General features: G+C 40.0%; 1 protein-coding gene across 2 annotated transcripts in view; it reads left to right on the forward strand.

The window, feature by feature from the left end:
- The first annotated feature begins 606 nt into the window (after window positions 1-606).
- The window catches only part of ANXA6 (annexin A6), a 64,178-nt gene continuing 40,309 nt past the window's right edge, over window positions 607-24,475 (forward strand). For both annotated transcript variants that reach the window (XM_044664487.1, XM_044664488.1), the window contains exons 1-2: window positions 607-706; window positions 10,482-10,515. In XM_044664487.1, the coding sequence (XP_044520422.1) occupies window positions 10,504-10,515 (12 nt within the window). In that variant the 5' untranslated portion in view covers window positions 607-706; window positions 10,482-10,503. The remainder of the gene's footprint in view (window positions 707-10,481; window positions 10,516-24,475) is intronic.

Genomic DNA, 24,475 nt, shown 5'->3' on the forward strand with positions numbered 1-24,475 from the left:
CCACATAGAGTCATACATGACTGAAATGACTGGACATTACTGGATTAACTCAAAAGACCTTCTGATCAAATTTATGCCTTAAACCTGAGCAATATGATTTTTTCCTTCCATTTGCAACCAAACTCGGTATTTTTTTTTCCAGTGCAGTTGTCAATAAACTTCCCTCTAAAACACTGTGGTTTTCCAGAGGTAATTGCAATTAGCAGCATCATTCTTTAACAGGAACACTGAATGAACCTTGTCACAATCAGGTAATCTTTCAATTTGGATTTTTTTTTTTTTTTAATGGGACAGCCTCCATGAGGCTAGGGAACAGCTACCTATATGCCCTCATGTTTTATGAGACAGTGTTACCAGATGGGCAAAGAGCGAATAACGGAAACCTTGGAGCGCAAACAAACATTAGACTCGGTCTCTAATCACCAGCCCCAAACCCCAACTGGACCGAGGGGCTTACTCTGGGCAACTCGAGCGAAAAGAGGTTGGGGGAGGGCCGAGGGTCTTGGCTGGGATTGGCTGATTCTGGAGCACGTGGCAGCCGGGGTGGGGGTGGGGGGCCCAGAGGAGGCGGAGGCGACTGGGGAGCCTGCTAGGGGACAGCTGAGCCGCAGTCCGGGTGGCTTCTCGTCTTCTGCTGAGTCCCACTCCACGCTCGCAGCCCAGCCTCCTGGAGAGCTCCCTTTGCTTCACAGGACCTTAGTTCTCGGTGAGTGTGAGCTGGTCAGCCTGTCAGGCAGGAGGGGGAGCTTGGGCTGGGGGAACGGAAAGGAGTGAAGGGGAAAGACGACCAGAGGGAGCCCAGCCACAGCTGGCATGGGAGATACAGACAGGCAGAAGGAGCCCACACCGGTCAGGCGGGCCGGAGGCACACAGATCCTGCCATCCCCGAATTAACTGAGCATGTCTCTGCTTTGGGGGCTTTGTGCGTTCGAGCTAAGGCCGGGGGGCGCAGGGATGGGGCTGCCAGAGCAGATAGAAGGAGGCCGAACGCCAGGGAAGGCAGAGGCCGAAGTAACTGGAGCTGGACAGGGGCCGGGCTTGGGTGTGGCTCCGCCAACTCCCTACCCGCGCATTGGCGCAATCCCCAGCTGCAGGCGAAACTGGCCGATTAGAAAAGATGGGGGTGGGGGTGGGATTTGAAGGGGCACTGAAGCCCTGGAGATTGACGTTTGAAGGACGTTTTCTCTGATGCAGAGTGTAACAAAAACTCCCCGCCAATTTTTGGCTTTGTGGTCTAGAGCAAGTCATTTCCCCTTCGGCTTATTCATCTGTAATAATTCACATTTACATCGCGTTTTGTGTGTTTTAGCAAAGAGTATCATCCTTGTGAGCTAAGTAATGTAAGTAGAGTATTATAGTCCCATAACTTTTGCTCAATTGAAAGCATCCGCAAAGGGGAAGGGGGAAAGGTAAGGAAGGTTCTGGCTAAGTGTCATTGACCTGGAGTTTAGGAGGTGGGGGTGGGAATGGAAGTGTACCAGTATGGGGCCACTGATGCTCAGAACTGGAGAAAAAAAGTGCAGCATCACAACCCTCCCTAGGCTCAGGAATAACCAAGGTTTTTATTCCACTTTGTCCATCACAACTTGGACACTGGCCTTATGGGGATTTCCCACTTGTCCTGCAGTGCGCTTGCAGATAAGGGGCTGCTTTGGTGGTAGGGAAGAATAAAGGTCTGAATTGTGTAGTAGGCGGTGTTTGGGGGTGGACTGGAGGAAAGGGTGGGTACTCTGGGAATAGACTGAAGGACACTTTTGCAGAAAAGGACCAAGATATCAATGGGAATAGGGCAAGAGTTAAGAGAACCTTTGGAAGCAACTGTTTCCTCTCGCAGCGCTTCTAAAACCTCCTTGGCTCCTCCATAGCAATTCCAAATTTGGACATATGTCTCAGTGATTTATGAAAGTTGAATACTGGCTGGGGCCTGGTTTCTCTAGAAGAGTCTCTCTTCACCCCTCAGTGGCTTGATTCAGGGATTTGGACTTCTCCTATTAGCTCAGAGGATATCCTGATCTAGTCACTCTCCCAGGTGAACACTCTCTTCCCCATTGTGATCATTTTCTCTGGTAGGGGAGGCCTCCAATCTCCCCTGCAGCTGGGAAAACAGCTCAGCTGTCTGGCTTTGTCTTTCCCCCACCCCCACTTCCACTACAAACTCCAATTCCTTTGACTTTTTACATTTGTGCTCAGGGGCTTTAGCAGCTGGGAGACACAAGGAAAATATTTGTGGTTTCCTGGGAAAGAGAGACAGCTGTAGGGGGAGGTAAGGGGTAGAGAGAGGAATGAAGGACCATAGGAAGGAGAAATCCCCAGCCCCAGGGGCTTGAGGTTGATTCCCTAGTCTCCTCATGACCTGGGGTGGAGCACATTACAGGGCCAAGCTACTGCAGTCTCAGACAGGTGGCAGTAGAATGTAAACTCCTTTGGGGCAGGAATTGTTTTTTCATTTTGCCTTTATATCCCCAACGATCCGCATTGCAGGTCTTGGAGCCAAGAAGACTTGAGTTCAAATACTACTTTGGCACTTACTGGCTGTGTGACCTTGAGTGAGCTTAACCTCTCAATGTCCACTCCCTAAAACATAATTGCAGAGAAGGTGCCCTCCTGCTTTGATAAAAGCAGTTAGCTCATCTCCCAATTCCCTATATCAATGAAATCACAGATCAGTCTATATCCCTGATACCTAGCATAGTTTCTTGAACAAGGAGGCACCTGATTTTAAATGTTCCTTGAATTGGACAGCCCAGATGAAGTCAAAGGATCTTATCCATGAAATCAAGTCATATACACAAGCATTTATTAAGAACCTTCTGGGGCAGCTAGGTGGCTCAGTAGATAGAGAGCCAGGTCTGGAAATGGGAGGTCTTAGGTTCAAATGTGGCCTCAGACACTTCCTGTGTGACTAGGAAAGTCACTTAACTCCAATTGCCTACCCTTACTGCTCTTCTGCCTTGGATGGATACTCGGTATTGAGTCTAAGATAGAAGAGAAGGGTTTATATAATAATAATAATAATAATAATAATAATAATAATAATAATGTCTTCTGTGTGCCAGACTTTAAGAGATAAAAAGTAAAATAATCATCAAGAGGGTATTTCCTGGGTGTGGCTCAGCCTAGGGTGTGATTTGTATCCTTTTTTGCCTGCCCTTTTCCTCAATTCACAACTAGGCAGCAAATTTGATTAAATACACTTCTATTAATCACCTCATAGATGAAAGATACTCTGATCAGAGATGGTAATATAGAACTGAAAATTTTAATCTCTGTTTTCAGGGAGCTTCTTTAAAAATGATTGTTGTAATTAATTTTAATAACTTTGTTTCCCCAATTTATCCTTCCCTGTCTCCTACCCACTTAACCAGCCCCGGTATCAGAATAAAAAAGGGGGGGAGAGGGGGAAAATGTGTTTCAGGAAAATCTAATAAATACATCAAACAAATCTGGCATTACAATATTTCACACTCAAACCCCACCCCACCCCCCACCTCTGCAAAAAGGGAGGTTTATTTTCTGGCCTCCTCAAATACCATCCTATAGAATAGAGTAAAGGTAAGGGAGAGAACCAGACAAAATACTTTTATGAAAATTTGAGGAGGGGGAACAGCTCGCAAGGGAATCTGGGAATGCTACCTGGGGAAAATGACAATTGAGAAGAAAAGAAGTTTTTTCATAGAAGTGTGGCTTGGTTTGCTTCTATGAATTCATGGAGGTAGAGAGTGAAGGAAGTTTGGATGGAGGGTAAAATGCATTAAGAGGAATAGGATGCTAAAATAAGCACGGGAAGGTAGGTTGGACCCAGATGATGGATGGTCGTAAGGGCCAAACCTTGATTTGTATTTTATCCTCTTCAGAGGCAGTAAAGTGACTGGTCAAAAATATTCTTTGGGAATATTACTTTGGCAGTTGTATCAATGATATATTAGAGAGGGAGAGCCTGGAGGCATGGCAACTAGTTATTAAAAAAGTTTATTTAAAAGTATAGTTTATTAAAAGCATAGTGGAGACAGTAAACAAGCATTTATTCGACCTTGATTCTGTATTAGGCACCATGCTAAGTCCTGGAGGTACAAAGAAAGGCAAATAAGTCTCTGCCCTCTTGGAGCTTCTATTCAAATAGGCACTATAATGAAAGAAGAGATAGTACCTAGGTGGTTTAGTAGATAGAGTACTAGATTTAAAGTTAGGAAAATCTGAATTCAAATCTTGCTTCTGATAATGACTGTATGACCCTGGACAAGTCACATAAGCACGGTGTGCCTCTGTTTTCTTTAGAATCAATGAGCTCTGAATTCCCTTTTAAGTCTAAATCTGTGATCCTATAAAATGTAAACAGCAAACAGTTCTAAGGACCTTAAACAGGCACTCTTATAGCAGGAGTGGAAAGGGAATTAGTAGATTCTGTTGGAGGTATCAGTTGGACATAAAGGTAGAATGAATGAGAGAGAAGACTCAAAAATGATATTTGGAGCTCAGATGCCTGTAAGAATACTGCTGCCTCCAAAATTGGGATATTCCATGTGCCCTAAGCCCTTGAGTCAATTTGGAGGGGCAGCCCCAAGTCTTGCCTATTTGGGGTTTCAGTGCACTATAGAGGAGAGAGGTTGTACATGTGGTACAGCAATTGGTACTAGAATTATGTCTCCCCCTCTTCTTCCCCTCTAAAAAAAAGGATTAAGTCCTTAGCTTTCAACCAAAACTGACCATTGGCTGACTTGGGTCTGAGTGAGGGAGGCTCTCTTCAGGTATTGTCTGTATCCTGACTTCCCCACTCCAGGCATCCGAGTCCAGTCTTGAGCCATTTGACTACTCTTCCTTCTCTCTCTTCTGTAAATTAAGGACTCTGTGATGTGATAAGGAGCAGCGTGCAAGCGTGCAGAGCATAATTAAGGGGCCTTTTCTCCCAACTCTTTGGACCCACATGAGAGTTGTAATTCACTTGTTTGCCTCTGATATCTATAGCTGAGGGAAATATTAATAGAGTTTTTAGAAGTTGAGGCCCAGAAAAGGGAGGGATCACCCACACTGAGGGCCCCATTTAGTTCTAACCCTCTATGACAACAAGCAGCCAACACTGCTCTCTAAGAAACCAGTGAGGCCTCCTCTGGGGTATTCGCTTGGAGGCTCCGAGCCAAGAATAGCATTTATCTGGACTTTTCAAGTGAGACGTTCTCAAAGCATTTTTTTTTAATGCACAGACTGTTCTGATTGTTTGTTCTTCAGGTACAGGAGGAGATGGGGGAGGGAAGAATAAACTGGTTGTGGATCTTTAAGCACTTTGCCTATCTAGGTCTCAGTTCCTTTCTCTATAAAAATAATAACTCATATCTCCATAGCACTTTAAGGTTTGCAAAATGCTTTATATGCATTCTCTTTTAATTCTCACAGCCACTCTGAGAGCAATCAATTCTTAAGCATTTATTAAATGTCTCTTTACTCTAATAAAGATACAAATGCCAAAGCAAAATAATTTCAGTCCTCAAAGACATTATATGAATGCTACTGATAGATATTATTGGTCCCATTTCACAGATGGGGACCCCTGAACTTGGAGCCATGAGAATGAGTTCCTGTCCTACCTGTGATACCAGCAAGTCAAATATCAACTCTGAGCTCCAAGCCTAAGACTTATCCTACTAACTCAGCAGTTTTGAAAATGTGGTCTGGGGACTGCTGGGGATCACTGAGCCTCTTGATCAAAACTATTTTCATACTACTAAAACTTTTAAAATATTTGAATACATCAAACCCGGCCTCAGCTACTTCCCAGCTGTGTGACCCTGGGCAAGTCACTTGACCCCCATTGCCCACCCTTACCAATCTTCCACCTATGAGACAATACACGGAAGTACAAGGGTTTAAAAAAAATAAAAAAATAAAATAAAATAAATTAATTTCTAAAATATTTGAATACAGCAAATATAGATAATATCCACATAAACAACTCTTTGTTTGGTGGGGCAGTCCTCAATAGTTTTTTCCTTCTTTTTTTTAAACATTTATTAATATTCGTTTTTAACATGGTCACATGATTCATGCTCCTATTTCCCTCAATAGTTTTTAAGAGCATAAAGAGGCCCTGAGACCAAAAAGGTCGAGACTGCTATATTGTTAGAAATGAGTTTAATTTATATTGAGGTAATCAGTGATTCTTGATGTATTGATTTATTTTACAGAGGGAGAAACTGTTGCTCATAAAGGTTAAGTGACTTGTCTATGGTTAAACTGCTAGTGAGAATAAACTCAGATCTCTCCTAATTGCAAGGCTAGCAATGTTCCACTACACCAGGATGTATAAAATGAGGAAATTGAGCCAGATCATCTCTAAGGTCTCTTCTAGTCTTTGATATCCTGGGTAGTGGAGGGTTTTTGGGTGGGAGTTTTTTTTTTGTTTTAACCCTTGCTTTCTATCTAAGAACCGATAATTACTGATCCTAAGGCAGAAGAGCAGTAAGGTCTAGCCCAGTGGTTCCCAAACTTTTTTGGCCTACCGCCCCCTTTCCAGAAAAAATATTACTTAGCCCCCTGGAAATTAAATTTTTTAAAATTTTAATAGCAATTAATAAGAAAGATAAATGCACCTGTGGCCATCACCATTACCCTGGATGGCTGCAGCACCCACCAGGGGGCGGTGGCACCCACTTTGGGAATCACTGGTCTAGACAATTGGGGTTAAGTGACTTGTCCAGGGTCACACAGCTAGGAAATGTCTGATACCAGATTTGAATCCAGGTTCTCCCAATTCTAGGCCTGGCTTTCTCTCCGCTGTGCTATCTAGCTTACCCTGGGTAGTAGGTTTTGAGGTCCTTTCCAGGGTCTTAGAAGTTCTTAGAAGGCTCTTTAAAGACAAAAAATAATAATAACGTGTTCCTACTTAAGGTTAAAAATTTTTTTGTTGTTTTCTTTCTTTTCCTGCTAAAGTTCTGACTGATACTGACCCCTCCTGTCCCATCCAAGATTAGCTTTCCCATGCCTTAAACTGTATTTCTGTCCCTTGGTATCCCCTGGGTCAGCCATTGCTGGTAGAAAATCTCTACTGTCTTCTTTTATCTTTCCTCCTCCTTCACCCACACAATCATCCATCCATAAAAGGTTATCTAGAATCTGGATGAACCTGCAGGGACCAGAGTAAAATGGCAGATCTTTGTCTTTCGGAAGATATAATGGCAACTGGGAACAGGGGGACAGAAATTTCATGCAAATTGCAAATAGATAATCTAGAAATGAGCCCCAATCCTCCTAAATTGCTCTTACATCTGGAGGAAGGGATTAACCTCATGTAGACCTGTAAAGGAAAAAGAGGACAAAATTAAATTCTTGAATCCTTGTAATCTAAGGGGGTAAATTCATTCAAGTCCTGAGGCTACCAATGGTAGTGAAAGTTACTAGAATCAAGGTCTCTATTGGACCTTTGTCTTTCTCTAGGGTGGAAAAAGTTAATAGCTAGGAGCAAAAATAATAGCATTTCAGATGTGGATGGGAATTTTGGAGATCATCTTGTCAAACAAAACTCCTTTCTCTCCCATTATAGCTAGAAAACTGAGGTCCAGAAAAGACAAACAATTTATCCAAAGTCACAAATTAGTAGCAGAGACAGAATGGAGAACCTACCCAGCTATCTTGTCCAAGAATGATGTGGAAATAAATTCATATTGAGGAACAAGGAGATGGGAGAAGGAAAAAGAAAGGAATTCCCAGACAAGATGGAGGGAATGGGACTTTGTTTATGAGATCTTAAGCAGTCTGCTATAAATCCATGGAAAGAAAAGAAGGATTCTCTGACCAGAATGGGGTCTGGGGGCCAGTCTGGCCTTTCAGCTTTCCCTTGGGAGACTGGGCTTCTCTGTTTTAGAGGAGTGTGCCTTCTGTGCCCCAACCCTGAAAGTTTCTAAGTTTATCTCATCAAGATTAAAAAGCCTAGACTCCAGCCTTCTCTCCTCTAGAAAGGGGCTTTTACCCAGATGGCCTCATTTACTCATGCTGGACCTGGGCCATTGCTGAATTTTCCAGCTACGTGGCCAAGGGAAAGCCGATTCAGTCCTGGGTAGGGTGGGAGGATTCAGCCCCATGAAGGATCAGATGATGTCTAAGGGCTAATTCATTCTTGAGTTTTGATCCTTGTCCTTCCTGTTCCCTCCCAATCTGTACCAATGGAGTACCTTTTAGAGTAATTTATGCCTACCTTCCCTCCCCTCCTGCCTCACCCATGGTCTCTCCATGGGGGAGGAGTTAAAGATTTGGAACTTACTCCAGTGTTTTCATTTCCTCCTGAGTGTTGCTGGGGAAACAGAAAAGGGTTTCCTGGGGTTTCAGCTGCTTAGGTTCTCCCTCCCCCATCTACCACTACCCTCTGATTTCTGGTTTCAGCAGAGTTGAGGCCTCTGATTGGGGTAATGCAGACAATGAGGGATATGGAAAGAGTTAGGGGCCAGCAGGGAGGAGGTAGAGAATATAGAGAGAACTCTGGTACAATCTGTACCATCAGAGTTGAAATAGAATTGCCTTGGGTTGCAATGGGGATCAGGATTAAATTCATTTGAGACAATTAAATATGGGCCATTGTTGGGATGCTTAGAAGCAGCATGAAATTGTGGAAAGTACTTTAGCCTAGGAATAAAGAAATGTGGTCTTGAGTTCCAGTTCCATCACTGACTTGCCAGATCACTGATAATGAACGTTGTATAGTGATAATGAACAAAACCGACCCTAGGGAAGACATGAGAGAACCTTTCTGTTTCTTTCTCGAGATGGGAAAATACAAGTATAGGTTATTGACTATACTGGAGTTTCTTGACCTTTTCTGTTTCATGGACCCCTTAGACAGTCTGATGAAATCTATAGATACCCTTTCCTGGAATTTATTTTTAAAATCATTAATTGAAGGTTAGTGAAAATAGGAGTAATTTTTTTCCCCATCCAAATTCATGGACATCCAAACCCAGAAAATGATTCATGGACTCTTTGGGCATCTGTGGTCCTCAGGTTAAGAATTTCTGATTTAGTCTGTTTTTCTCATTTAATGGGGTTAGTTTTATTGATACTAGCTTTTTTCTCTTTAGTTTTATTTATAAGCATTGACTCACTATGTAGGAAAGGAATTTAGCTTAGCTAAGCACTGTGTTAAGTTCTTTATAAATATTATCTCATCAGATCCTCACAACAACCCTTCAAGATTTGGTGCTGTTATTATCCCTATTTTACAGTTTAGAAAACAGAGGCAAAGAGGTTAATTGGTTTGTCCAAGGCCACATAGCTAGTATCTAAAACTGGATTTGAACTCAGATCTTCCTTTACTTGAGGCCTAGTGCACCATTGCCATTTAGCTGCCCCATTTAGGGGAAAGTCATTTAAGAAAAAAGATAATTTTTTTTTCTTACCTTCCATCTTAGAATCAATACTATGTATTGGCTCCAAGGCAAAAGAGCAGTAAGGGCTAGGTAATGGGGGTTAAATGACTTGCTTAGGGTCACACAGCTAGGAAATGTCTGAGGCCAGACTTGAACCCAGGTGTAATGATAAAATTCTCTGGATATTGTATGTTTATTTATAGTTATTTACTAGTAAAAGTGTGTGAGAGAGAGACCACTAAACTGTCCTAACTAATAACTGCTTCCATGAAGAGTAGCTCAAGCAGAGTTTTAAATGCTTCAGAGAAGGGAGAGAGTAGCTCCTATTCAGGAAGAGAGAGCGCTAGTGCTTCTTCCTCTACATTTGCTTATATAGCCCATTTTCTCCACTCCACCTGGGGCTCTAACAGGCTAAAATCTCAATCTGGGTCCTGAGTCCTGACTTCCAGATACATCACCCATAGAATGGGGACTTCTGTGAACCCATGCCAGAATGATATGAGCCACAAGTACGCTTGAACCAACCTCTTCCAGGAAGCTACAGTATGCATGCATGACCAAAGTGTAGAGTTGTCAAATGGAATAAGGGGGTACATTTTATATTAAATTCACACACAGGGCCTCCCAACTTAGGTCTGACTCTCAATCCACTGAACCACCTAACTGCTCCCAAAATAACAAAATATAAGTATCCATGTATGACTTTGATCAAAGAACTTCCTTTTCTAATTCAGTTTCCATCTCTAATGAAGAAGCTGGGCTAGGTGATTTTAGGTCTCTTCTTGCTGTGACATTCAATATTGTTGGGTTTCAGTATTCCTCACTCTGATAGAAAAACCAGAGAAAGTATCATGTTCAGGGTATAGAGGTTAGAAATGAGTTTGGGCCCCAAAGAAAGGAACCATCAGAGGAGAATTCCTGAGAGCCAGTTTCCCCCTCCCCAATTCAACCAGCACGTGAAAAGCCTCCAAAGGAAGCACAATAGTGGCCCAGTCATTCAGGGTTCTACCAGTGGGATAAATCATGCTGAATTGACTTCCTCTCTCCTTGCTTCCTCTTTTCAGTGGAAGGATGGAGGCGAGAGGCAATGGATGGAAAATGGGTTTTAACTCTTCTCCTCTTTTTTCTTTGCAGCTTGTGTGCACCACCAGAAATCATGGACAACATGGTAAGGCTCCTTCCCCTCTTGCTGCTGAACTCACCCCATTTTTGTTCCAGTGCTTGTCTTTGCTTAGGAGAGTCCTTGAAGTGCCATCCATACCTGAGGCAATTCTCCTGTATTTTTAAGTTTTCCCTACCATCTCTTCCCCTTACCCATTTGCATCCCACTCCCCAACCTAGGGTTTGGTATTCTCATTGTTCTTATATCTGAGCTCAGGTAGGACCTCCCCCGCCCCATTCATTCCATCTGACCAGTGCCCTAATCACTGATTACCTCTAGCACCATAGAATCCTTCCAATTGGTCCCTCTCTTCTCCAATCTGTCTTTCACACAGCTGCTAAAGCACTACCCTACTCATGAACTTTCAGTGGCTCTCTATTACCTCTAGGTTAAAACACAAACTCCCTTGGCTGACACTTGAAGCCTGTCACAGTCTGGTTAGAACCTATCTTTCTGGATCTGTGTCATATTGCTTCCCCTCATGCATTCTATTTTCCAGCCAAATCAGCCTATTTGCTGTGTTCTGTACTTGTCACATCCATTTCTTTCCCTCGTGCCTTTACATGGGCTGCTCCTAAGTCTTGGAACATATGTCTGCCTCACTTTCACCTCTTTCCTCATTTTCACCTCATCCATACTTAACTGGGACAATGTAAGGAGAATATAAGCTCCCTGAGGTCAGGTTCAGCTTTTCTGTTTTGTCTTTGTATCCTGTGTCTGATATCATTTCTGGTTCATAGCCACTTAATAAACAAGGTGGAATTGAATTGAAATACTGCATGGAAAGTTGTTGACCCACCAGGCTCAGGGATACATTAAGATTCTTCTTCTTTTTTTTTAATGAAAAATTTAGTATTTTTTAGTATGAAAAAAGAAAGATAGGTTTGGAGACAGGAATGCCAGGCTGAGGAATTAAGGAACCTGAGTCTTCATCTCAGACCTACTCTTGTTTTTTAAAAACCCCTTACCTTCTATTTTAGAATCAATACTGTGTATTGGTTCCAAGGCGGAGTTAGATGATTTGCCCAGGTTCACATAGCTAGAAAGTATCAGAGGCCAGAATTGAACCCAAGGCCTTCCATTTCTAAGCCTGACTCTCAATTCACTGAACCATCTAGCTGCTCCCTCAAGAGCTACTCTTAATTTTCTGAATGGTCCATAAAATAGTCATTTAATTTCTCTGGGTCTTATTTTTCTCCTTTATAAAATATTTTGGTTGGGGTCATCCATTTTCTTTGCTATGAGTCATTCAGTTTGGGGTGTGTGTGTGTGTGTGTGTGTGTGTGTGTGTGTGTGTGTGTTTTAACCCTTAACCTTCTGCCTTAGGATCACTACTAAGTATTGGTTCCAAGGCAGAAGAACAGTAAGGGCTAGACAGTGGGGGTTAAGTGGCTTATGCAGGGTCACATAGCTAAGAAGTGTCTGAGGTCAGATTTGAACCCAGGACCTCCTATCTTTAAGCCTGACTTTCTACCCACTGAACCATCTAACTGCCTCCTGGGTGTTTTCTAAGAACTTAGAATATGCATAGTGCTGTGGGGAGATCAGATATGTAAGACACAGTCCCTCCCCTAAGAGAGCTCATAAACCAGCTGGGGAGATAAGAAGAATGTATGTATCAATTATTAACTTGCAATATTAATTGAATGCCCAACAAATTTTACAGGAATTAAGTGTGATGGGAAATCAGAGATGGGAAGAAATCAGTTTAGCCTGGGGTAATCAGTTTTATCTTCATCACCACCATCATCATCAGTAATGATATAGTGCTTAAGATTTACAAAGTACATTGCAAATATCTCATTTTATCCTCACAGCAATGCTTAGAGGTAGGTGGTGTTATTATCTCCATTTTACAGATAAGGAAACTGGCTTGCCCAAGGAACACAGCTGGCAGGTGTCTAAGGATGGATTTGAATTTAGGTCTTTTTGACTATCTGTCCAATATCTCTAACTATTATGCGACCTAGTTGTCACCTCATAGAAGAGGGGGTGTCATTTTTTTCTACTACCAAAGGATACTGATGATAATATTGAATCATCCTTCATATTTAGAGCTGGTTACTGTGTCAGACCTATGGTTGGAGACATGACTTTTGTAGAATTTCAAGGTGTGCAATTTAATTTATATCCCCATCATTGAGAATGAAATCTGGTCTTCATAATAAGTAAGGATATATATTATGTGCTAGCCCTTTGGGCTCTCCCTGTGGCTGGGTTGTTGAGGTTGATTTGGGAGAAATAAGTCAGATTGTGGTTAAGGGTGGGACTTTGAAACAGAACAGAGAGGAGGGTTCTTATATGACTGAAACAACAACGTAATCTTCATTAGCCCTGGGTCCTAAACACTCAGACAGGATCCTTCAGTCTCATCTTTTAGGTGGGGGCATAAGGAAGGCAAGCAATTATCTCCTGGAGCTGGCTGCCTGGCTTTTAGCTTTAATGAAGAACTTTATATGTCAAGGATAGCCTGGGAACAGCCCAAGTCTTCACCCTCCTGGGCATGAGTGCCATTTACCATCTGGCCACAGAACCTGTTGAATATTTTAGGGTGGAAAGTCGGTTTCTCTTCTCCTTATCCCATTGCCTTTGGAGAGCATGAGTCCAGCTCCTGGAGTAAAGACCTTGTTTTGAAGGGAAGAGGAAAAAAAGTATATTACAAAAAAAAAAATTTCTAAGTAGCTTGCTTGTTTGTTTTAATTCAATCTTGTTATTTCATTGATATGGGGCACTCTGAAAAAGAAAAGTCCCTCTCCCAATACAAATATATAACTGTTCTGAAACCAATAGTCTTGACACAAAAACTTCACAAGCAAATGTAGAAAAGCAGAAATAATAAATGCGTCCTTTTCAAACCATAATGCAATAAAAATTACATTCAACAAAGGCCAGCAGAAAGACTAAAAATTAATTGGAAACTAATCTTATCCTAAAAAGTGAATGGGTCAAAAAACAAATCATAGAAACAATTAGTAAATTCATTAAAGAAAATGGCAACAAGGAGACAACTTGCCAAATTTTATGGGATGCAGTCAAAGCTGTTCTTAGGGGGAAATGTATGTATCTAAATGCTTACATCAAAAAAAAATATGGAAAGAACAGATCAATATATTGGGCATGTGACTAAAAAACTAGAAAAAGATCAAATGAAACCAATTGTCTTAAGATGGGGGAGGAGATGTGTGAAGTCCATCAAGAGCTTAAGTGATTGGTTCATAGTCACACAGCTAACATGTGTCAGGTGGGACTTAAACTAGTCCTTTTTGAAGAAAATTGAATTTTTATGTATCCCAGAGAGCAAATTGAGCTAAGGACCAGACAGGGACCACAGAAAACCCTTCCATAGTGTGCTTAAACTTTTTCAGTCAGGCATTTTTTTTATTATTTTTAGAATAATATTTTTAAATACATTAAATAAAAACATGGAATTATGAAGGAAGCCAATTATATTAAATGCAGTTATCAAAATATTTTTTTAAGTTTATGGAAAGGGGAAGCTAGGTGGCTCAGTGGATAGAGATTCAGGCGTGGAGAGGAGAGGTCCTGGGTTCAAATCTGGTCTTAGACACTTATAGTTGTGTGATCCTTGGCAAGTTACTTAACCTCAATTGCCTAGCCCTTGTGCTTTTCTGTCTTAGAATCGATATCAAGACAGACGGTAAGGGTTTAAAAAAGAAGAGAAAGTTTACAGAGCTGAGTGAGATTCAAACTTAGTTCCTCTGATTCCAAAGACAGTGTTGAAGAAAATTATGCTTAATAGAGCAAACCCTAGAAGTGGAATATGAGCACTGTCATTTACTACCTGTGTGACCTTCCTCAGGCAAGTCATTTAAATTCTTTGGTTATCCTGTTTCTTCAACTATAAAACAGGTTAGAGTAGGTGATCTCTAGAGACTTTTGCTGCTCAAAAGCCAGGTGACCTCTGAGGTCCTTTACAACCTTTAAGATTCTGTGACCTGCAACCTGACTTTGAACTTAGTGAGGATAGAATTCCTAACTTGTGCTTATCTGAATCTCTCACCACACAAAGCTGGGCAAGTATTAACTGCTCAGGAAGCATCTCTTACTTTGCTCTGCTAGAGTGCCCTAAGGGTAGCTTCTACATTATGTTCCAGAAGACAAATATGAAAAGACCCTTCCCTTCATTCTCCCACCAACTCTACTTCGCAGTGTAGGGGTCCATGGGTGTAGAACATTGCATATACCATTCTTTTTTTTTTTATGTTGATTGGTTTTGCTGAAATTTTTTATCTTTCTCTTTAATAAAATTCTTTTCAATAAGGGATAGTCATGGTAGGAAAAGGATACAAGGGGAAATATCTGCATAAAAACCAAAGCTGTAGGGGCAGCTGGGTAGCTCAGTGGAGTGAGAGTCAGGCCTAGAGACAGTTGGTCCTAGGTTCAAACCTGGCCGCAGCCACTTCCCAGCTGTGTGACCCTGGGCAAGTCACTTGACCCCCATTGCCCACCCTTACCAATCTTCCACCTATGAGACAATACACCGAAGTACAAGGGTTTAAAAAAAAAACCAAAGCTGTAAATAGAAATCTATTTTTAAAAAACAAGAAAGGCTAGGGAAAGAATAATGGAGAAAAGAGCAAGGTAGAGAAGGGGGAAGGAGTAGCAGATTGAGCCTCAGTGGCCACCCAGAGGGGAAGAAATACTTCTGGAGTGAAAGAAATACCTATTAGCAAGACAGCCTTAAGATTATGTGGGCTGCCATTTACCGTGAAAGGGAGACTCAGAGTGATGTGGGTCAGAGGAGAGACATGCTCGGAAATTGCCTATTTATATATCAGCCAAAACTTTAGTCAAAATGACTCAGAGAAAAGACCTTGCCTCAAGGTCCTAAAAGAAGTCATATTCCATTTAAAAGGGGAGAAGAAATAGAAGGGAACCACAGTTCCTTTCCTTGGGAGCTGATGGCTGTGGTATAACTTGAATGACTTGTTTAGGGAGGGGGTGGGGAAGGATTCCCTTTGGCTTCAGTGAATAGAAATGAGGGCAAACACTCCTTAGAAGATGGCTTAGAATACCATCTAGCCACATGTTCCATCCTGATCTAGAAGCCTGAAGCGGGGTGGCACAATGGGAAGGGTAGCAACTAGTCAAAAAAAAAAAAAATGACTGGTCTCATCTCTGCTCTTAGCTTGTTATTTGAACTTAAATGAATCATTACAACCCTCAGGGCTTCATTTTCCTCATCAGTGAAATGGAAGTGGTAGTCCTTACCCTACCTATGCCCTAGAGTATTGTACCAATGGAATAGGAAATGAGAATTCAGAGATATATTGGGTCCCCGTGCAGGTGCCAACGATAGTATGTATGTAGAAGTCTTAGGCTAAAAACCCAGCTCTCATGCCTTTTGACCAGCAAGAACTGGCCCTGGTCTTTTTACCTAGAGGGCTCAAGGGGAGACAGGGCAGAAGATTTCCAGAGAAGCTGCTTGTATAGCTAAGGAAGACTTGGGTCAACCTGTGGCAAGGACAAATTAGAACAAGGAAGGTAGTTCTTTGGGAAACCAGGGGACCAGTGGCTGGGCCAAGAATAGCCTTTGAAAAGACATCCTGTAATTAGGATTTCTAAGCAGGACACAACTGGACTCTGTTTCTAGTCTGTCCCTGCCCTTGCTTTTCCCTATATGGAGATACTACCTGTAGAAAGTTACTTTGACTCTGTGTGGCCTCACTGTTTTGCTATTAATTCTGAGAAGAGAGAGCCCAGAGGATGTAACTATGGCCTTGCTGAAAGCAATGAAAGACCAAGAGTTTAGCTTGTCTCCACCTCCTCCCTTCCCCCAGTGTTCAGAGACATTTTCAGGCTCTTTGCTCAGAGGGCTCCCAGCCAGCAATTTGTCCTCCTCAAGTATTTCTGTCTAGAGCTCTGAAGCATGTGCTTCTGTGGGTGTGAGGCTGTTTGCTTAGGGCTAGAAGTTCCAGAAAGGGAGGAGGTGGTACCTTGAAGAAGGCTTCATCCTCCTCCTGCCACTGATGAATTAGCTGTAACCTGATTACCATCCTAGGTGGAGAAGGATGAGATGACACATACCAACTGTCAGGTTACTTTTCAGGGAGCTCAGAAAGCATCTTGTCCCCTGGCATCAGTCCTGCCAGCACCCCCGCACCTCCTCCTACATATTCTGCTCTCCTTTGCACTGTGCTGGATATGAAGCTTCTTGGTGATTGCCACCAGTATGATTTTAATGCCTATATTGGAGATTCCTTGTAGGGTTATTGGGGCTTATAATCCTTATGAGCCAGGAAGGAAGGAAACAAGTGTTTAAGTGCTAAGCGCTGTTAGACTCTCTACAAATATTATGCCATTTTAATGAATATTACAAACACTGTGCCATTAAATTGTAAGCTTCTTGAGGGCAGGGATTTTTGCCTCTTTTCATATTTACAGTGGTTAGTATAGTGCCTGGCATATAGGAGGAACTTAAGAAATGTTAACTGATGGATTCTCACTACAATCCTGAGAGATAGGTGCTTTTATTAACCCTGTTTTATAATTAGGGCAACTGAGGCAGACAGAGGTTAAGTGACACCCAGATTCACACAGCTAGTAAGTGTCTGAACCCAGATTTTAATTTAGATCTTCCTGCCTTGAGGCCCAGAGCTTTATCCATTGTATACCAGCTGCCTCTAAGAGACAGAAGGAAAAAGGGATGGGGATGGCATGAGATATATAAGGAACAACAAGAAGACAGACTTGGTTGGACCAAAGGTGTGTGAAGGAGGGTAGCGTACAATAAGGCTGGAAAGGTAGATTGGAGCCACAATTCAAGGGGCTTTATAAGCCTCAGAAAGGAGTTTGTATTTGGCCCTTGAGATAACTGGGAGTTGATGAGAAAAGAAAGTTTTATTAACCCAAAAGTGCTATAGAAATAAGAGTGTATCATTATAATTATTTTAATAATAGCAGCAGCTGTCATATAACACTTTAAGATTTGCAAATCCCTTTACAAATATTACCCCAGTTGATCCTCACAACAACCGTGGAAAAGAGATTTTTTTCTGTTTTATCCCTATTTTATGGTTGAGCTAATTAGGTATAGAGGTTAAGTGACTTACTCAGGGTCATACAATTGGTGTCTGAGGCAGGATTTGAATTTGTGTCTTCCTAACTCCAAGTCCAACACTATCTAATGTGCCACCTCTTTTTTATCATCATCATTAAAATCATCATAATCATTAAAATCATCATCCCCTCTCATATAAAATATAAATATTATTACATTATTATAAATATTATTACTACTTTTTACAAAGCATTCCTCCAAACATGCTGGCTCTGAATTGACTTTAACAGGAGACTGTTATCAGGGAATCAATAAGGCTATAGAAAGAACAGAGAAGTAGGAGGAACTGGCAATTACTGTGCCCAAGTTTTAGGCATAAGATTTGACTTGAATTGCATAATTGGGGTCAGACATACAAAGTAGGTTTAAAAAATGCACCCACCTTCTTCTTCTGGAATTACAGAACTAGCTGGCGTCTTAGCTATAATCTGACTCAATCTTCATTTTAAAGAAGAAGAAACTCAGGCCTACAGAAAAGAAAGTGATTTTCCTGTTTTTGCTTGATGAGGTATACAGAACCACATCTCCTGACATCCAGCTCAATGTTCTTTCCAATGCTGCTTACCATTTAGATTCTAATCCCACTATATGCAACAGGGCATTGGGGTTTTACCAGTGACCATGCTTTGTGATAGTGCAATCATATAAGAACCTTGGAAAGAAAGGAGGACAAGATGATTAAAGAGGATAAAATCACTTTATCTCTCTCCTCCTTCCACCATAGACCCCTCATCTTCTACCAGCTGTGCCTGGAGGAAAATCTTCACCATAAATAACTGTAAAAGTTGTGGTATATGAATATGATGGAATATTATCATGCTGTAAGAATATGTAATATATCACTTCCTATCTCTGTGTCCTTGGGCAAGTCACTTGACCCTCATCATCTAACCCTTACTGTTCTTCTGCCTTGGAACCAATACATAGTATTGATTCTTTTTATTTAAACCCTTACCTTGCATCTTAGAATCAGTACTGTTTCAGTCACAAGGCAAAAAGGAACACTTGTGTCTTAAGGCTAGCAAGAGAATCAGTCAGAGTTCCAGGGCCAACAGGAATGCCAGCACTTGTGACTATAGAAGAACAAGATCCCTTTCTGGGTATAGACTAGAGTGTCTATAGACAGAGCATAGACTACGAGTGCTGCTTGAGCCTTACTCTCATCAGACATGGCTCAAAGAAAGAACAATATACACACTCAGTTGGGTATAGAAATCTATCTCATCCAAAAGGGAAGTAGGAGGGAAAGGGGATAAGAGAAAAATGAGAGAGATGGGATTTAATAGAAGAGAGGGCAGATTAGGAGAGTCAGTGAATGGTTAGAAGCACAATAGACATTTGAGGAGGGACAGGGTAAAAAAAAATGAGAGAAAAGGATAAACAGGGAAGTATATCAGAAGATTCTACGTTCCTCTCCTAGCCAGCTCACCACAAATGTATGAGGGTGAAAATTGCTGGGGTTTATCAGGACCCCCCACCCAATAGTATTCAATGGGCCAGATCAGATAATCATTCACCCTCACCCCAGGGAAGACCTATGAGGGATTAAACTCAAAAGAGGTTCCCAATCTGCCAAAACTATAGTGGGGATGTTGAAGAAAGATTTGTTCTTCCTGTTGAAGAACCTGTTGAAAGTTCAGTTGTGACCCTAATGGGTTGGATCCCACCCTCAGAACCAGCAGTATCAAGACAAGCCTCCCCCCCTCCTAAATTCAAGTAGCTTTGCCCTTCAAGATGGTGTTTGGAATTAGTTTTCTGCTCAGCCACAAGATCAGTCACCTCCCTGCCCCACCCTCAATGTAACTGATCCAGACTCTAAGAATCAAAACTATCAGAGGTTTATTAAAGGATAAATTAAATTCAGGATACAGGGGAAAGGTATAGGGGAATCAAGGATGGTGGGAAGGGATGAACTTCACTATCAACTATGTCTTCTCTCCAAGAGAGCAGCTCTGGACTTCTGAGGTTTGGTCTCTTCCCCCTACAGTCTCCTATCAAATATCTCTAAACTAATATAAGAGGGAAGTAACAGGATAAATTGGTTCAAGCAGGATCAGGGAAGGGACCCTCATTCGAGCTTGCTCCCCCAGGAGTCCAGGCTCTCCAGTCAAATTGGAGAATTGCTGTTCAATGTCTTCCTTGTTGGTAAATGAAGATAGTAGAAATTGATGTTGGTAGTTGTGATCTCCCAATAGTCACTAATAAAAAGGGTACAGAGGAACTAGATTCACTCAGGATCCACCCAAAATCAAACCTCCCAACCAAAAAACCAACCTCCCTGGGTCCCCGTCAGGTCAGGAGTGAAGTGACAGTTGAGAAAACTCCTCCTCTGTGGCCCCTCCTTTCACATTCTGAATGGGCAACATTCAGCTGGGCTCTTTCAGGGTCCATCCCAACTCCAAATGCCTGCTCCCCTTTGCAAATTTCAGTCCACACTGTAACAGAAGACATAAGATGGAAAGAATTATACAGTTATCCATCATAATTGTGAACAGGGAACTCACCATAAAATGGAAACAGGTAGCAGAATGAAATAAAAACCAGAATCCAACAATCTGCTATCTCTAAGAATTATACTTGAAATGGAGACACACATACAGAGAGTAAAACTAAGGGGTTGGAGCAGAATCAAATGAGGTTAAAAAAAACAGGTATGGCAATCATAATCTCAGATAAAATAAAAGTAAAAATAGACCTAATTAAAAGAGATAAGCACAGAAACTGCTTTTTATTAAAAGGTACCATGGACAATGAAGTAAAATATCAATAGTAAACATATGCACCATATCACATAGCATCCAAATTCTTAAAGGAAAAGTTAAATGAGTTATGTTTGGAAATAGTAAAACTATATTAGTGGAGGATCTCAACTTTCCCCCCTCAGAACTAGATAAATCTAACCATAAAATAAATAGTAAGGAAATTAAGGAGGTGAATAAAATTTTAGAAAAGTTAGATATGATAGACCTCTGGAGAAAATTGAATGGAAGTAAACAGGAATATACTACTCCTCCCCCCGCCCCCGGCATGGTACCATCACAAAATTCATTTTTAGTAATATTAGTGTTATTTAGTAATAGTAGTAGCAGTAGTAGTAATAGTAGTAGTAGTAGTAGTAGTAGTAGTAATAGTAGTAGTAGTAGTGAATAAAAATCTAATAACCAAATGCAAAAAAAGCAGAAATATTAAATCTTTTTCAGACCATGATGCAATAAAAATTACATTCAATAGAGTCAGGGAAACATAGATGAAAATTAATTAGAAACTAATTTAATCCTAAAGAATGAGTCAAAGAGCAAATCTTAGGAAAAAAAAGTAATTTCATCAATGAGAATGACAACAATGAGAAAACATAACAAGATTTATGGAATGCAACTAAAACAATACTTAGGAGAAACTTTATATCTAAACATTTACTTCAATAAAACAGAGAAAGAGCAGATCAATGAATTGGTCACACAACTTAGAAAACTAGAAAAAGAATGAACTAAAATTTTCCAACTAAAAATCAAATTGGAAATCCTGAAAATCAAAGGAGAAATTAATAAAAATCTAAACTAAGAACATAACTGAGCTAAAAAATAAAACTTGGAGGTGGTTTTATTAAAAAAATTATAAAATAGATAAACCATTGATAATTTGATTTTAAAAAAGAAAGAAAATGAAATTAGCAGTATCAAAAATTAAGAGTGACTTTACTATCAAGATGAAATTAAAGCAATTGGGAGCTATTTTGCCCATTTATGTGCCAATAAATCTAACAATTTAAGTGAAAATGGGTGAATTTTTACAATATAAGTTGCCCAGATTAACAGAAGAAGAAATAGAATGCTTAAATAACCCTAGTTTTTTAAAAAAATGTTAATTTAGAAAATTAACAAGCTATCAATGAGTTCCTTAAGAAAAAATCCCAGGATCAGATAGATTCTACCAAAACATTCAAAGAATAATTAATTCCAGTACTACATAAACTATTTGAAAAATAGGCAAAGGAGTCCTACCAAATTTCTCTTATGGCACAAATATGGTGCTGATAACTAATCTAGAAAGAGCAAAAACAGAGGGGGGAATATATATATATATATATATATGTACACACATATATATAAACTAATTTCCCTAACAAACACTGATGCACAAATTTTTAAATGAAATACCAATAAAGAAATTTCAGCAATATATTACAAAGATCATACACTATGACCAGATGGGATTTATTCCAAGAATACAGGACTGGTTCAATATTAGGAAGGTTATTAGCATAATCAACTACTTCAATAAGAAAACCAGCAAAATCAATAAATTCTGCAAAAACTTTTGATAAAATACAACACTTATTCCTATTAAAAATACTAGAAAACATAGGAATAAATTGAGCCTTTCTAAAATGATAAGTAGTACCTATTTAAATAGAAGAGAAAGTATTATTTATAACAGGTAGACTTGAAGCCTTCCCAATAAGATCGGGGGTGAAACAAGGATGCCCATTATCACCATTTATTCAATATTGTACTATATGTTTTATATAAGATGGTGGCCTAGCAGTACCAGATTTCAAACTATCACAATTCTGTAATCATCAAAACAACCTAGTAACTGGCTAAGAAACAGAGTGGTGAATCAACGGAATAGATTAGATATACAATACTCAGTAGTAAATGACTATAGCAATCTAGTTTTTGATAAATTCAAATATCCAAGCTTTGATAACAAAAACTTACCATCTGACAAAAACTGCTGGGAAAACAAAAACAATATGGCAGAATCTGAGTATAGACTAACCTCTCACACATATATCATGATTAGGTCAAATTAGGTACATGATTTATTTATTAAGGTTGATAACAAGCAAATTGGGGGAGCATGGAATCATTTACCTGTCAGATCTAAGGATAAGGGAAGAATTTATGACCAAACAAGAGACAGAAAGCATTATAGAATGCAAAATGGATAATTTTTATTACAAAAAAAGATTTTGCTGCCAAAATTAGAAAGAAAGCAAGAACAAGATTTACAGCAAGTTTCTCTGATAAAAAACCTTATTTCTCAAATATATAGAGTCAAATAAATGGTTTAATGATATGAACAGGTGGTTTTCAGAAGTCAGTGCTATTTATAGTAATATAAAAGGCTCTAAATTACTATTGATTAGAGAAATGGACATTAAAACAACTTTGAGATACCACATCACACCTATCAGATTGGTAAATATGACAGAAAAGGAAAATGACAAATGTTGGAAGGGAAGTAGAAAAATTGGGACCCTAATACACTCCTTGGTGGAGTTGTGAACTGATTCAAACATTCTGGAGAATATTTCTTTTTCACTTTGAAAAAATGTATTTAATTAATTGATTCAGAATATTTTTCCATGGTTACATAATTCATGTTCTTTCCCTCCTCCCACCTCCCCACCCTTGTAGCCAACGAGTAATTCTACAGGGTTTTACATGTATCATTGATCAAGACCTATTTCCATATTGTTAAAATTTTCATTAGAGTGATCATTTAGAGTCTACATCCCCCTGATCATATCCCCATTGAATCATGTGATCAAGCAGTTGTTTTTCTTCTGTGTTTCCACTTCCACAGTTCCTTCCCTGGATATGAATAACATTCTTTCTCTTAAGTCCCTCAGAATTGTCCTGGATTCTTGCATTGCTACTAGTAGAGAAGTTCATTACATTTAATTGTGCCACAGAGTATCCGTCACTATGTATAAGGTTCTCCTGGTTCTGCTCCTTTCACTCTGCATCAATTCCTGGAGGTCGTTCCAGTTCACATGGAATCTGGAGAACAATTTGTAACTATGCCCAAAGAGCTATAAAATGGTGCATAATCTAATCTAAGAGTAATACTTTTAGATCTGTATACCAAAGAGATTAGAGAAAAAGGAAAAGAACCTATATGTTCAAAAATATTTATAGCAGCTTTTTTGTGTTAGCAAAGAATTGGAAATTGAAGGGATTTCCATTAATTGGGAAATAGCTGAACAAATTATAGTATATAATGGTATTGCAACACTATTGTGTTATAAGCAATGACAAGCAAGATACTTTTAGAAAAACCTGAGAAGACATATAACTTATTTAAAGTGAAGTGAGCAGAGCCAGGAGATCATTATACACAGTAATAGCAATATTGTAACAATGATCAATTGTGAATGACTTAGCTGTTCTTAGCAATACAAATATCAGATCCAAGACAATTCCAAATGACTCATAATGAAAAGTGTTATCCACCTCCAGAGAGAGAACTGATAGTATCTGAATTCAGGTCAAAATATTTTTATTTAAATTTCTTTCATTTTCTTTTGGGGGAGCTATTTTTTGTTTTACAACATAGCTAATATGGAAATCTATTTTCCATGACTGCACATGTATGATCTATATCAGATTACTTACTTTCTCAAGGAAAGATGGAAGGAAGGGAGAGAATTTGGAATTCAAAAATTAAAAAAAAAAACAAATCCTTAAAAAATTTTACATGTAATTGAGGGGGAAAAAAGAATATGGCATACTACTGTGTTGAAACCATATATGATGGTTTCTGAAAATCCCAGGAAGACTTCTATAAGCTAATAAAGAGCAAAGTAAGCAGAACCAGGAAAATAATTTATACAATAACATCTTTGAAAGACTAAAGAACTCTGATCAACACAATGACTAACCACAATTTCTGAGAGCTTATGATGAAACATTCTACCTGCCTTCAGAGAGAGCTGATGTACTCAGTACAGATTGAAGCACGGGAGTGTGTGTGTGTTTGTGGCAGAAGGTGGAGAGGAAGAATGGAGATCTTCATGAAAATAAAATTGAATCTTGAGGGAAGCTAGGTAGCTCAGTGGATTGAGACCCAGACCCAGAAATGAGAGGTCCTAGGTTC

Source organism: Gracilinanus agilis, chromosome 2, assembly GCF_016433145.1.
Source record: "Gracilinanus agilis isolate LMUSP501 chromosome 2, AgileGrace, whole genome shotgun sequence".
Lineage (NCBI taxonomy): Eukaryota > Metazoa > Chordata > Mammalia > Didelphimorphia > Didelphidae > Gracilinanus > Gracilinanus agilis.